General features: G+C 34.1%; 1 protein-coding gene across 5 annotated transcripts in view; it reads right to left on the bottom strand.

Moving 5' to 3' along the window:
* The window catches only part of CDH18 (cadherin 18), a 1,036,719-nt gene that overhangs the window by 251,145 nt on the left and 769,988 nt on the right, over positions 1-15,586 (bottom strand). For all 5 annotated transcript variants that reach the window (XM_043600791.1, XM_043600792.1, XM_043600798.1 and 2 more), the window contains one exon: positions 8,205-8,499. In XM_043600791.1, coding sequence (XP_043456726.1) covers positions 8,205-8,499 — 295 coding nt within the window. The remainder of the gene's footprint in view (positions 1-8,204; positions 8,500-15,586) is intronic.

Raw genomic sequence — 15,586 nt, 5'->3', positions numbered from 1 at the left:
TATAGTTGATTGCTATGCATTTATTCTGTACCTAGGAGCAGGGCCTACCAAACCTCAGGCTGACACTTCTCTCTACGCCTGAACACTGAACATTCATACCTCATTGCTCTGCCTTTACTCTATCCTGGCTCACTGTTCCTTCACTCTGTATATGATTCCTAAAAAATGACTCACCCAAAATGGTGTCTCAAAAAAAAATACAAAATTCATAATAGAATTAGGAATCAAGTTCAGTTAAACCTGAGGCTGCATTTTTTGCACGTGTACGATTTGAGAAAGAGATTTCAAGAGCATATGCCCTGATACATTGATTTCACACACAAATCTTTTTTTTTTATTTATAAAATTTTATAAAGATTTCAAATCACGTACTTTTGTTAAAATATAGGGGTAAGGGCATACATTAATTAAGATTATCAGTGATAATTAACTAATGGAAAGTATTTAGTATGAGATTTTTGGTTAGGTCTATTCTTCCAGTAAGAAGGAAGGAAGGAAGGAAGGAAGGGAGGGAGGGAGGAAGAGAGGAGGAAATAACACAATTGGTCATTATTAGGATGAATTTATGTAAAATACTAGTGAACTTTTGTGAAAAATTAGAATGATTTTAATTGGAAACTATATTCATGAATAAATGATAACAATACAGGGAAAATATCATATGGAATAATAACTCCCCATCTCTATAAATATATACACACAGTTTGTTTTTATTTTATATATAGTTTATTTACTGCCCATTATGTTTGTAATGTTTTATGACAAGGAAATTAAAGAAATAATATGTTAAAGAACCAAGAGGCCAGTAAAATAGCATACAAGTTTAAAGTCATTTATAAGGCAAGGTGGTAAGTGACAAAATAATAATCTAGGATGCTCTAAGATTACTTTTAGGAAGAAATTTAAGTTGTGCTGATTTATTTTTTTTAAGCATTATCTCCACCAAGAGACATGTTAAGCTCCAAGGTCAATTTATATAACAAAATCTTCCATTGGCCACTATGGAAATTACACCTATTATACTTTTTACCATTACATGCACACAAGTTGAATCTAGAATTGTCAAAATTCTAATTGGTTTGCTTTGTATTTCAATTTCCTACACTGAGGGGTATACACAAGAAAATCACTCTTTAAATATATTTTTAAAAACATGATGTGAAGATTTAAGTTTCGTGACTTGAGTCCAATTTATGGTGAAAAAATTATTCCAGCAAAGTATTTTATATTATAAATTGATCAATTTTAAGAAGGGAATTCCAAGTCTAGTCTATTTTCATAAAGAGTAAATGGAGAAATTTACCCATTATATATTATTGGTTCCTTTGTCAATAATTGGCCATATTTACAGGAATATTTCTCAGCTCTCTTCCTATTCCATTGATCTAAGTGTCTGCTTTTATGCCAATACTATATTGTTTTGATTACTATAGCTTTGTAATATGGCTTGCAATCAGGAAGTGTGATGCCTCTAGCTTTGTTCTTTTCCAAGATTGCTTTGGCTATCAGGGAATCTTTTTAGGTTCCATAAAAATATTAGTATTGTTTATTCTATTTTTGTGAAAACTGCCACTGACATTTTGCTAGGGATTGCATTGAATCCGTAGATCACTTTAGACAGAATGAACACTTAAACAATATTAATTCTTCTGATCCATGAACATGGGATACCTTTTCATTTATTTGTGTCCTCTCCAATTTATTTTACTAATATTTTACAGATATTAGTATACAAATTTTTCACCTTCTTAAATGCATTCCTTAGTATTTTAGTCTTTTTGATGCTCTAGTAAATGGGATTGTTTTCTTAATTTATATCCTTCTCATAGTTCACTGTAAAATGGATGCTGTTTTGAGCCACTAAGTTGTGGGTTTATTTGTTACCAAACACAAGCTAACTGACACAAGGGAAAAGTTATGAGGGGAAAAAAGTTATGAAACTTAGAATTTTCCTCCCAATTTCCACTTCATTAGTTGTTCAATGTGACTCCTCATATGCACTTTTAATTTAGCATGTAGAACAGCAGTGTCAGCCTCATTTCACTGAAATTATCTCATTCTGAAGTTAAGCCCCAGGGTAATGATTTTAAAATGGCTACTAGAATCCTGGATGATATCCAGAGTGAAGCTCCCAAGATGTTTGGCCAGAACTAAATCAGTCCCCCAACAAGCAGTGCAATAAAGCAAGCACAGCTGGTGTCTCTTCTTGTTGCCCTGCAACAAAGAACACAGCTGCAAATGGAAATAGGCCTGGGAGTTAGAGATTGTAGAGGAACAAATACATGAAAAAGATTAGGATGTTTTAATACATCTCCAAGGACACGGCACCTTGTGGAGTTTAAGGGTCATGCAGTAAATTTCATATCTTTTCTCTATGTGCCAAACTAAGAATCTGTGCTCCATTGAGGTTAGGGTTTATAAATTACATACTTATAATCTGAATAAAATATAAAACATTGTGTTCTATCTTCCAGAAATTAAGATGTATTATTTCTATAATGTGTTACAATATCTTAAATATTATTAGGTGAGTTTTACTTATAGGTATCTTTTCATCAGTACACAGAAGAGGGTAGAGGTAAAGATTTATACAATTTTTGTGGGAAAAAAAATATGTGAAATTTACTTTCAGGAAAATTGCGTTGTGATATAGTATGGTTTTCCTTGAAAATTTTCTAGATACAGAGTAATTACTTTTGAAAATTTAGAGTGACTGCAGAACAATCAAAATTTGTACTAAAACCTACTGATTCTCAGTGAAAGGAAAATTATAATTGCATAAATTTGGTTATGTATCTATAAAAATAGAAAAGATGAAATTATTGTTTTAAATTATTATTTTAAAATTGTAGTTTTAATTATTTCTTTAAGGAGATTTATCAAGTTATATAATCAAAACACCTTTACCAGCTTTTTAATAACAAGATGCCATTTTAGCATCACTAAATGTCTTTAGACCCTTATCGTGGCTTTCTGAGAATGGCAATGATGTTTCCAAGCACAATCCTATTTATCCTACTTTCATTTCTAAAATGCCACACATGCAGTAGACTGCTGATTCCAAAGGCAGGTATAATTTCATCCCAGAGTGAGTTTCCTTTTTGCGCCACAACAATCGGTATTAACTTTTTTATTTCATCCTCTTAGGTCTCAGTTCTGAAGAATGTAGGCATTTAATAAAGTTACAGAAAATCTAAATTAAAGAAATACTTCTTTAAAGTTGTTTAAAGGACAAAGAAGACAATTACTCTATAGAATAATTGCTACAAAATAGTAGAATAATCATCACTTGGCATGATAATGTGCAGCACATTAGAGAAAAAAGTGAAGTAATTGTACATTTACATTGATAAAGTGCGTGCGAGTGTCTTCATGGACCCGTTTGAGTTACATTTTACCCTCCAGAATATTTTGTTATTCTGTCTATCCATGTTCACTTTGTTTTACTTAATAACATTTTTTTAAATAAAAAAAAATGAAAAAAAATGCAATATGATAGCCAGTAGCTTACAAGGAATTCATCACAACGCAAATGGTCCTTTTCTAAATCAATGCTATAACACAACAAGTAGATTTTCTTTTAAAAATGACAGTCATAATGACTCTCAAGGAGCCACACTGTTATACTTCTTTTCTATAAGCACAGATGACCTAACTTTATTCAGTGGTATACCTCATTATTTTCACAATATTGTGCATTTGAATATGGCAATTAATATTAAACATGAAAATTGCTGGGGCTCCAGGGTGGCTCAGTCTGTTAAGCCTCTGACTCTTGATTTCGGCTCAGGTCCTGATCTCAGGGTTCGTGAGTTTGAGCCTCTCATCAGGCTCTCTGCTGTCAGCACAGAGCCTGCTTGGGATTTTCTCTCCCTCTCTCTGCCCCTCCTTGGCTTGTGTGTGTGTGTGTGTGTGTGTGTGTGTGTGTCTTCTCTCTCACTCTCTCCTCGTTCTCTCTCTCAAAATAAATAAATAAACATTTAAGGAAAAAAACATGAAAATTGTTGACCTAAGCAGATAGAATCATTTTTGGTCATAAAATACATGATCTGAACATTGTAACCATATGAGAGTCTCTTTGGAAGTGACTATAAATTTAACAAATACCATATTCTCCAATTCATGTTTCTATTTTGAAATGCTTTAAGAAAGTACCCCCCCCAGAGGGGGGATTTGATAGCATTTGGCAATGTCTAAAGACACTGTGATATGGTGGTAACAGAAGGGAGGGTACTAAGCATCTAAAGTTTGGAAGCCAGGGATGCCACTGAATATCCTACAATACACAGAACAGCAAAGAATCATCCAGTCTCATACATCAATTAGTGGCAAGGTTGAAAAACTCTGATCTAGAGAGAGATGATTCCCTAGATAATAGCTGAAACTTAACGATATAAACCAAAGAGGTAAAGAGAAACATTACATTGAAAAACATGCATTGACAACCACTCTAGTTTGTTTTGTATATTTCTTTATGAAACCACTCAGAATGCCATAGACTTTGTCTGCTGATTATTACCCACTGACAAGAATCATGCAACCACATTATGCTTTGCTCAGTGGTCACATAGCACACAGCATAGTCAGAGGGCTCCCTGACCATCCCTTAGTGCTACAGCTGTACAAGAAACAGTAATCTGACAAATACTTGCACACTCAGGATGTCTCTTGTGCTGCCTTGTCTGTATTCTCATAGTATAGTCTGCTGCACTGTGAAAGGAATTCATCATTTGTACGACAATCCTGTTAATTTCCCCCTTAACAACATACACACACACTCACGCACGTGCACATACAACCCTAAGTAGACCATAAACCTATAGGGAAGATAAGGGTCAAGAGTATTTTGCATTATTGTGTCTTCTATGTGTAATGCCCTTTTAATTTTTTCCTTGTCTATTTACAAACCCATGCACACTATGTAAAATTATTTGAGGATGATGTCTTCTCTAAGTTTGCAAGCTGGACTTTCCACTTTATGGTTCCCTTATATTTTTGCTAATCAAGCACTATATTTAAATTTTATGTTTATATGTCTGTAGCCTGTTCAAATTTAAGGACTTGTTTCTCCTTCCTTCCTGCCTGCCTGCCTGCCTTCCTTCCTTCCTTCCTTCCTTCCTTCCTTCCTTCCTTCCTTCCTTCCATTTTTTTAACATTTTATTGCCAGCCACTATCAGTTCTTAGCACATAAAATGCCTTTCTTTCCTCTCTCTCTCTCTCTCTCAAGAATTAAAGAGATACAAAACAGTAGATTTTTTTTTTCTTATGACAGGATGATCCACAAATTAAGTAATGAGTATATGATAAAAACAATGATTTTATCAGGCACCATAAATGTTTTTAAACATAAATGTTTTTATCACAAGCCTGCATTTCAGCTTTTATTATCACTTTATAAATAACATCTATATGTATATGTAGTTTCTAATAAAGAAGAATGCATTACTCTCATAGCAAATAAAGCCCACAACCCATTTTTAGAAGTAATCACCCTCACCACTATGTGGGTTTCTTTCAGATATGCCCTATGTGCCCATATACTGCACAACGCATCCTTATTTTCTAGAATAAACTGTAGCTTATTCCACATGCCTTTCTGAAAACTTTTATTTTCTCACTAAAACAATATAGATCTTCAGCATGTATATACATGCAAATTCATTCATTTTAAGGCTGCATAAGAAATCTGTATATGTTTGAAGAGTCATTGACTTGAAAACTTCCTTAATAGCAGACCTTAAGTGTATTATTATGAATAATACCATAATGGGCATCCTTTCACATATATCTTTGTATAACCATGTGGACACATCCATAAAATAGTTCTCTATAATAGAGATTGTCCAACAAATGGATATGTTCTCCTTAAAATGTTGAAAGATATTGTTAAATTGCCATCCAAAACAAAACAAAACAAAACAACAAAAAACAAACTATGGGAATTCACCTTTCTGCTAACAGTCTTGCAACTTTAACAACTTTGTGAATTATCAGACTTGCATACTTTGGTAGGTGAACATTGGTTTCTCCTCCTCCTTTGTGGTTTCTTAAATTACTAGTGAAATTTGAGTATTTTCCTGTGGATAATTAACACGTTTCTTTGTCTTGTGAATCTCCTGCTAATGGGATTTCCCCATTTTCTTATTTGGTTCTAATGAATTTTTTGTTATTAAAAAAATCTTCTTATGTAATACAAAATAGTCCTCTGTCCGCCACGAAGGTTTTTAAGTATTTCAGTTCATTTTTCTTTTGATTCGGATTAGTTTTATTATTTGATGGCTATGTTTTCAAATGCTTATTCATTTAAATTCATGTCTTCTTGATTATTGGATTCTTATCTTACGTTGAAAAGTCCTTCGTCTACTTCTTAATTTTTTTTTTAGTTCTTGTGTTTTCATTAGAAGATTCAAAGTTTTAGGTTTTTTAGAGTTTAATCATTGATTTATTTCCCATTTACCTTGTCCTCAAGTGTGGAGAAAATCACACTATTTCAATTATGTCAGCATCACGAGTACATCTGGTCCTCCACCTGAGCCCCACTCTTTAGCTCAGTTAATGGGGTTACTTTCCATTTCTTGACACTTCCATTTGCTTCACTCTCCAGCCATCTGTGTCACAAAGATTTTTCAACTTTTGGCACGCATATCTACCTGGAAACTGTCCGTTGTCTTTATTCACACTATATGTATCTAATGTACATATTTTGGAGGTGTTAGGGAATTTTTTTTCAAAAGCATATTCTCGTTGGACTCCCTAAAGATTAGATTTCTAGCATAAATAAATGTCTATTCCCTTACTCAGGCAATTTAGGATGAATTTTCCTCCTTATGGTATGTAGCCATCCCTGAACCCAATCCTTTAAACAAAAACAAAATAACATCAAATCTATCCCCATATGGCAAGAAGGAGACCCCCACCCCTGGCTCAATAAGCTGTACAGATTCTGGAACATCCACTATTTTTCTTATATTTATTCCATAAATAGCTTAAACCAGGTTTTAAATTTGTAATTATATTAAAAAAATTGGGAACTTAAGAGCTGAACCTCTGTCTGGCTTAGAAATATTTTCCAGGTTCACTTCTTACTAACCATGTGATCTTGGGCAAATTATTTAATTCTATGTATCAATTTCATCCTCTGTAAAAGGAGAACCACAATGTCGCCCTTGTCCATGATGATACAAGCATGAAATTATTACACATGGCATGCAATGCCTGACATATAGTAAGTGCTCAATAAATACTCCTTGATGCTGTTTCAGTGATCATTACCACAACTGCTTTGACGACTTGTAGTCTCCAGTCCTGGCGAGGCTAACTGGTTGTTTTGGGCTGATCGATTTTAGATTTTCTGCAGAACTCACAGTCAACATTCAAAATATCCAATTTCCTCTTCGCCCCTGATCAAAACTTCTATGGATCCAACTGAGTCTACACTTGATGGCAACTAAGATTTAAGTGTCTGACATCAACTGCTAGCTACATCAGAGGCAAAAAGGAAAAAATCCTTTAAGGGTTGTTTTATGTTTTAAGATAAATAAGCTTTGTAAATGCTTATGAGTATCTAAAAAGTTTTATTGAATAATGTAGCTATTACTTACATTTTTAATGCTGTTATAATTGGGTCATAAACTGCAATCTTTTTTTTATATTTCCTTTTTTTTCAATATATGAAGTTTATTGTCAAATTGGTTTCCATACAACACCCAGTGCTCATCCCAAAAGGTGCCCTCCTCGATACCCATCACCCACCCTCCCCTCCCTTCCACCCCCCATAAACAGCAATCTTAAAAGACATGTAGTAAAATATCTCAAACATTACAGTGTCTATTTTTATTTATGCAAATTGTCACCTTGAGTATGTTGATATCTCTGTAGCAATATAAATAAAGAATTTACATGGCTAAAAAACCCTGTCAATTAAGCAAGAATTGCCGATGTCTCCCCGTTAATGATGTTTTCTTGATACCTAAGCATTACCTCTACTTTAGCATTCAGAAATTAATTTTAATAAATAACATACCATCTAGACCCAATATCCTTTAATATTTTAGGCCACGTGTAAATATTAAGATGTTTCGAAATTTCTTCGGATTTCTCCACGCACAAACACACACACAAAGTTGAAAACTGGTTGTCAAAAGATGATCATTTGGATTCTCAAAACTATATTAACTGCTAAAGTGAATAATGCTTTTTCTTACCCATATCTGACATTTCAGGCACAGTAACGATGTATGGTCCATCTGTGAACTTTGGAGCGTTGTCATTGATGTCTTGTACTTTGATTATGAACTCGGATTCGGGTTCAAGAGGCTTGTTTGTTCGTCGGTCGATAGCCTGGGCGTGAAGCACATAGTGGGTCTTCTGCTCTCTGTCTAGGCTTTTCGTTGAGTGGATGTCACCGGTGGTGTCATCGATGATAAATATAGTTCCGGCACCTTCTCCAGTAAGGATGTACTTGACAGACCCATCGCCTTTGTCAGAATTGGAGTGCAACTGTCAAATAAAAATGAAATACTTTAGCGTGAAATTATATTCCAGCCTCACGTCGTGTTATCTGAAAATTATCTATAATTTTGAACTTAGTTTGGTTATAACTTTTCTTACCTTCACAGTCTACCATATGGTGCTATAATCATTTCCTTTTCTGCAGTTTTTCTCTGCTTGGTATTAATATAGATATCTTTTATCATGATCTATCTAAGAAATCCAATAATCAATTTAAGAGAAATTAATAAGCAATAGTAATTAAATAAAAAAAAAACAATAACCCTTGATGTCATCTAGTAAATCACCACTGCATTAACTACACAGAATAGAATTGGATAAAGAAATTACCAGGAAATCACTGTTGCCTGCAATACTTCCAGGAATAATGACTTTTTATATTAATTGTTTGGCATTTTATTTCAAACTTAAAATTTAAAAAAAAGAAAAAAGAATACATGGCAGGATGAGATTCAAATTATTAAAAACTTCCACAAAAGAGGCACTTATTTGTTATAGAGAAATTAATATTATAATGTGAAAAATAAAAATATATATATTACAGATTAATTGTTCAGATTTAGAATGAAAGAAAACACAGAATAATTTTTTTATTATTATTATAAAACTTTAACTGAAAATTTAAATAGGAGTGCTTGATTTACTCAATACATGGTCCTAATTTTTAACTAATAGAAATACACTAATGAATTCTCATTTATTAAAATAAAAGTGGAATATTATACTAATAGATACTGCAAAAGGAACATTTCACTAGCGAAGAAGTATTTAATAAGAAAGGTAAATACATATTAAGATAATTATAAACCACTTTTTTGTCATTTAAGCATCAGGAAATGCTTTTAACCTGCATGTGATTCATACTTCTTAATCTATTGTAACTTCTGCCATCTTTGCATACGTGCCATTGTTATATTTCTAGCTAGAAAGAACCACAATTTTTCTTAAATCTCACACATCTATTTGAAGAACTGTTTCTCTTGAGAGATCTGAAGTTATCCTTCATATGACATCTTTCTGGTAACCTAACCTCAACTACTCACCTTTTGCTCAATTGTGACACTTGGAAACATTGAAAACAATGTAACCTTGTTCGCCTAAGTTTTGGATTTCTTACCATAATAAAGAGAAAATTTTCAAGGATTATTTTAAAGTCTCTGAACCCTTAGAAGACGTTTTCAAAAAGAGAAAATATAGAAAAATATAATAAACTATGACAAAAGGACTATTCCATGGTAAAATGAAGGCAACTAAATATAAATTGTAGTATATCCTAAATAATCTTGTCTCTTTCTTGAAAACACATAAGGTGTAAACAGGGACAAATTCTGATGGGAATCACCTAGCAAGATTCCACAAATCGTCATCTTTTCAAAACTGATTTTTGGAGCGTTTATAAAGACGAAGAAAAATGCATTAGCAATGTATGAAAAACACAGCCTTCAAAGACTCACACTTCATGAGTAAATTAACAGCTAAAAGAAGAATGCAGCATGAGTTGTGTGGAGACAATTGCATGCATGGATGGAAATGTATTTAGTCACTTCTTTTGGTTTCTTGCCATATCTTTTTAGCATCTAGAAGAAAAATGTATCATTTCTGAAGCAGATACACCTGCAAAATATCAACAGAGTGGCCTGTTTCAGTCTCCAACTTTGCTTTCATCTGTGACCCAAACAGAGCAACAAATTCATTTAAACAAATGGTTTTAAAACCTTTTCTCAAAATCTCTTGTTATGAAGTGAAACATTAGATAGTCTTATTAGCTATGGTTATACTATACATTAATTATAAGTCTGTATAATGAAATTAAAACCCTTTTGGGGAAATGTCTTGTAGTTCTATCATCTAATTTCAGAAAGACAGCGATGGTGATGATTGACTTTTATCATCAGGATATATTTTTATATTCTTCTATGTTCTTAGGTCATTTTGATATTATTTTATTTTCTGTTAAAAGTTTGCATTACAAAAGTTGGTCATATTTAAAGAATGGCCTTATATATGTAGACTTGCAATGAAAGTATATAAAACAAATAGTAAAGTTGTCAACTTAAAGCACTATGAAAAATATAACACACTCTGTGCTTTATGTAGGTTGTGGTAAGCAATTCAGATAAGGGAGAAAATGTCAGTAATTTTATGTCTTTAGATTTTAAGACTTGAATCTGGTTCCACATAAAGTGTTTATATTTAACAAACAACTTAGCCTAAATATTTCAGAAATTATGTCTGACTTGAAAATAGACGTGCAATAAAATCAGTGAATTGTAATTTAGCAGTATTTATAATATTTGATAACATGGTAGAAGTTACATTAAAATGTTGCAAACATGTATTTGAATTTTATAAGGTGTTGACAATGCTTATCTTGAGTGTTTAAATAATGCAGATAATCATTCCAATAATGGAGTATTTAAATCTCTCAGCGGGCCTAGCTGAATCTTGGAATGACTAGTTTTTATGTTAACACTGATGGGAAGCTACTACAATAGCATTTAGGCAAATGAATAGCTTATATGATTAGGATGATCAACATTTGTGAAACAACAAAGTAACCCACTCTCAGGATGACCCCTCATCTATCGTACACCCATTTCCAAATGTTCAGGTTGGTTGGAATACATCCTTTGTAACAGAGATGGAGCCTTAGAGAAAAACCAGCTATAGAGAAAAATCAGCTTCATAAGTGAGCTTTAATATCTGGAAAAGCATGTTTTATATTCGTTTTTTTAAGGCAACAGATGATGCATCAGTGAGTGAATGAATGAATGAATGAATAAAATGGCTGAGCAGGAATGGCGGTAGTAGTGGGCGTAATCTTAAAATAGGGACAGGAAGCTCTTTGATGCAGACAATCAAGTAATATGGATAACCAAAGGAGAGATGTGTTGTCTCTGAATGTGGGCAACAATAAAACACCAAAGGCAAGAAGCGGAAGTAGGGCACATGCAGTAGAAATACTCTGGATATAGACATGGGGCTGACTTAGCAACAGCAAAATATGATGTTGTAAGACGAGCTAGCTCTTATGCTATTTAAGAGAGATTTTCATCATATTGTACATTGACATGTAAAAATATTTGGGAGACAAAGTTGATGTTAGTCATCAGTATCGAACTCTTTTTGGCAGACAGTCTGGAAATAACAGAGAGAAAACAGTGGCAGGGTTTTATAACACACAGTGGTAGGAGTACACTCTCCAAGTCATGAGATTTTGCAAAGTGAGTGATATTTTTTATGCTGAAGGACAGATGTTACAATGTTGTCCTAAAGCAAGAAGGGACAATGCTCGCGTACGTGATCACATAATAAAGTAGGGTTAATGAACTACTCTTTAGAAAACAGAAAAGGGGAGGAGAATGAAGAAAGAAAATGAAACCACTCAAGTAAAGCAAAATGACCACTTCTCTGGCATGGCTTTAATAAATTGTCTCTTTCTTATGTTAAGTAGTAACCTATGGCACTTGGAAAGCTAATATGACTCACACGAGTTCCCCCTGGAAAACTATTTATTCACCCTGGACCACATTCGGATCAGGACCTAAAAATTTATAGCTTTCACTCCAACTACAGAGTTCTTCACTAAGATAATATTCTATCCCTTAGGGAAGAATAACTTTAAAAGGTTAAGAAGATGATGGCAGAGCAATTAATTTCAAAAGTTGCTTTTAGTGAAGACTTCAAGCCACGTTAAAAAGATAGGTCACTGACTTAAAACGATAATATTTTGAACTACATATTTTATGTAATTTTTTTATGAGTAGGAAACTTATATTTACAGCATTCCAGGGGAAGCCAGCAGTAAACATTGCATAGTAATCCCACTATGATTATTTTTCCAACACATAAAATGATGCAATATAAGGATCACATGAAATACATCTTATTAAAATTTATTATGCACCCTTTATTCCACAACGTGTTATATTTCAAACAATAAGTAGATGAAACAAAATTCAATTGAACTGTTAATAAGTAATTGATGTAAAGAGGAAAAAACATTTCAAATCATATTAGTCTCTTGGTAACTAACATCTATCTTGTGCAAGAAAAATACAGAACCGTCAGTTTTAATTATGCATCAATTAATATGCAAAAAAGTTACATTAGAAATAGTGATGAAGTACTCTCTTCAACCACATATCTAAGGTCAATTAATTAAAAGGGTAAGAAATTAGGTGAGAGTAAGGAAATAGGTGTGGTTGTTGAACTAGAAACATCGGAGCTCCTTGCCAACATGTAAAAGCCTCCCGTTGAATTTCAGTTTTTCACTTTTAACTTCTTAATCAGTATTCTCAGAGAAGGAAACTAATGAATGAGGAGGAAGAGGGAAAAGAACAGGAAGCAGCACGTGTTTATTATATCCCCTGAACCCCAGATTAAGGGTATTAACGTACAAGATAAAAAAAACTATAAGATATCTCTGAAGTCTGAGTTGCTATAATTCCATATCCTTCAGATATCCTCTAGAGAGCCCCATCTGGGTGTGCCAAATATTGGGGCACTGCAGGAGGTAAGTCAGTGGTTGAGAATTTCACTTTTAAGTGTTGGAAACCCTCAAAAACTAGCCAATCGATTAAAGTTGGAATGAGATATATGAGGCACAGGAGGACCTATTCTCTGATATCAGAGTTAATCTCTGTTCTTCCATCTGCCAATTAGGGTCTAGCTGAGAAAGAGATGGCCCTGGAAGCTGGTTTTAAAGAAAAAGAAATCTCAGAGTGTACTAACATGAGTACAATTCCGGCCCCAAATACTGGTCCAAAACACTGTCCACATATTCACAGGGGTTGGCATTTCATCCCCATTAAAACTCTCTCATTACTGTTCATTTTAGCCCTTTGCTCAAATCAGAAAGCAGTAGATGCATAGAGAAAGGGGAGGGAAGGAAAATTGAAATGGGAATGGCTTCAAACATTTAGAAAATGTATCTGACAATAAAATGTAAGATTATAATTTAATCTAGCAATCACTATTAGAAGTATATGTCCAACAAATGTTTTTGGAGCATCTGCTATGTTCCAGTCCTGGTACTCAGTAGTTAAATACATCACTAACGTGGAGATTCATATATATATATGAATATATATATATATTCATATATATATATTCATATATATATATATATAGTGTGAGAAAGTGACAAGATCCCCACTTAAAAAGGAGAGAGAGAAAGAAATATCAGAGGTGAATGGGAAGGTGTAGAGAGATTCCAATATTAAATAAGGGAGTATGCTAGGCAGGACATTGGCCCCTCAAAGATATCTATGTCTTTATTCTAGAAGCCTGTGAATATGTTACTTTACATGGTAAGAAGAATTTCACATATGTGATTGAGGTCAAGGTCCTTAAGACAGGGAGATTACCTTGGTTTCTCTAGCTGGGACAATTCTGATCACATGAGTCCTTACAAAGGAAGACCTGATCCCAGCTGGTTGAGAGAGGGAGAGAAAATGGAAGTGTGAGAAAGAGTGAGCACCTCATTGCTGGTTCTAAAATGTAAAAATCATCATGCAAGACCTAAGGGAGGCCTCTTGAAGCTGGAAAAAGCAAGGAATGGACTGTTCCCTAGAGGAAATGAGCTCTCCTCACACCTTGATTTTAGACCAGTGAGAACTATGTTGAACTTCTGACCTATAAAACTAGTGGAAAATAAATCTGTGTTGTTTTAAGGCACTAATTTTGCAGTAATTTGTGATAGCAACAATAAAGTCTAATAAAGGAATCAGAGAAGGCATATTAAAAAGATGACATTTTAATAAATTCTTGAAGGAGGTAAGGTAAGTGAGCCAAGTTCATATTATAGGAAAGAGCATTATAGTCAGGGAAAACAGAAAAAGCAAGAGGGTCAAGTTAGGAACATGAATAGCAGATTCCAGAAACAGTGAGGAAGCCAGTGTGACCAGAGTTGCATGGACAGAGGAGAGTTGTAGAAGACATCAGAGAAATACAGTAGTCTCCCCTTCTCTGTGGTTTCCCTTTCCCTGGTTTGAGTTGCCCACTGTCAGTTGTGGTCCAGAAGCAGATGGTCCTCCTTCTGATGTATCATCACTAGACCAAGAGTAGCCTAAGGATGCATCACAACGGCCACGTCGTTCACCTCAGTTCATCTCCTCACGCAGTCATTTCATCATCCCACATCACAATAAGAAGTGTGAGTAGAGTACAAGATATTTTTTTGAGAGACCATATCCACATTCACGCAACTTGTATTACAGCATATTTGTTATTCTTGTTCTATTAGTTATTGTCATTAATCCCTTGTGCCGAATTTATAAGCTTTATTACACGTACGTATGTATAAAAACTCACATAGTATATATAGGGTTCGGTACTCTCCGAGATATCCACTGGGGGTACTGGAAGGTATCCTCCATGGATGTAGGGGTACTATAACTGGAAGGAAGATCATGGAGGACCACTGCACAAGAAAAAAGAGAAACTGGACAGTTTTGAGTAGGGGAGCATCATAAGTGATTTACATCTCAAAAGGATCACGTCCATTTCATTACTGAGAACAGAAAGTAGAGGAACAAAAATGAAAGCAGGGAGAACTGATAGACTTCTGCTTCGGTAACACGCTGACCGAGGATGACAGCACGGACCAGGTGCTGGTGAAAGTGACAAGAAATGGAGTATTCGTGAATATATTTTGGGACAAATGCAACACCAAATGCACAAATAAGCCAGAGGAGCTACGTCACAATAAAAGGCCTTTGCATAGCAAATAAAACCATCAACAAAATGGAAAGGCAACCTAGGGAATAGGACAAAATCTTTGCAAATTATATGCCTGATAAGGTGTTAATATCCGAAACATATCAAAAATTCACACAACCAATAACAAAACAAAATCTGATCAGACATTTTTATCCAGAGAAGATATACAAATGGCCAGAAGTATATGAAAAGGTGCTCAACATCATTAACCATCAGGGAAATGCAAAGCAAAACCACCCTGAGATATCACCTCACACCTGTTAGAATGGATATTATTAAAAACAAAAAAGAGGTAACAGTTATTGGGGAGGATGTGGAGGAAAGAGAACCCTTGTGCATTCTTGGTGGGAAT

The sequence above is a fragment of the Prionailurus bengalensis genome, chromosome A1 (assembly GCF_016509475.1).
Source record: "Prionailurus bengalensis isolate Pbe53 chromosome A1, Fcat_Pben_1.1_paternal_pri, whole genome shotgun sequence".
Lineage (NCBI taxonomy): Eukaryota > Metazoa > Chordata > Mammalia > Carnivora > Felidae > Prionailurus > Prionailurus bengalensis.
This window is presented reverse-complemented; position numbering and strand designations above follow the sequence as displayed.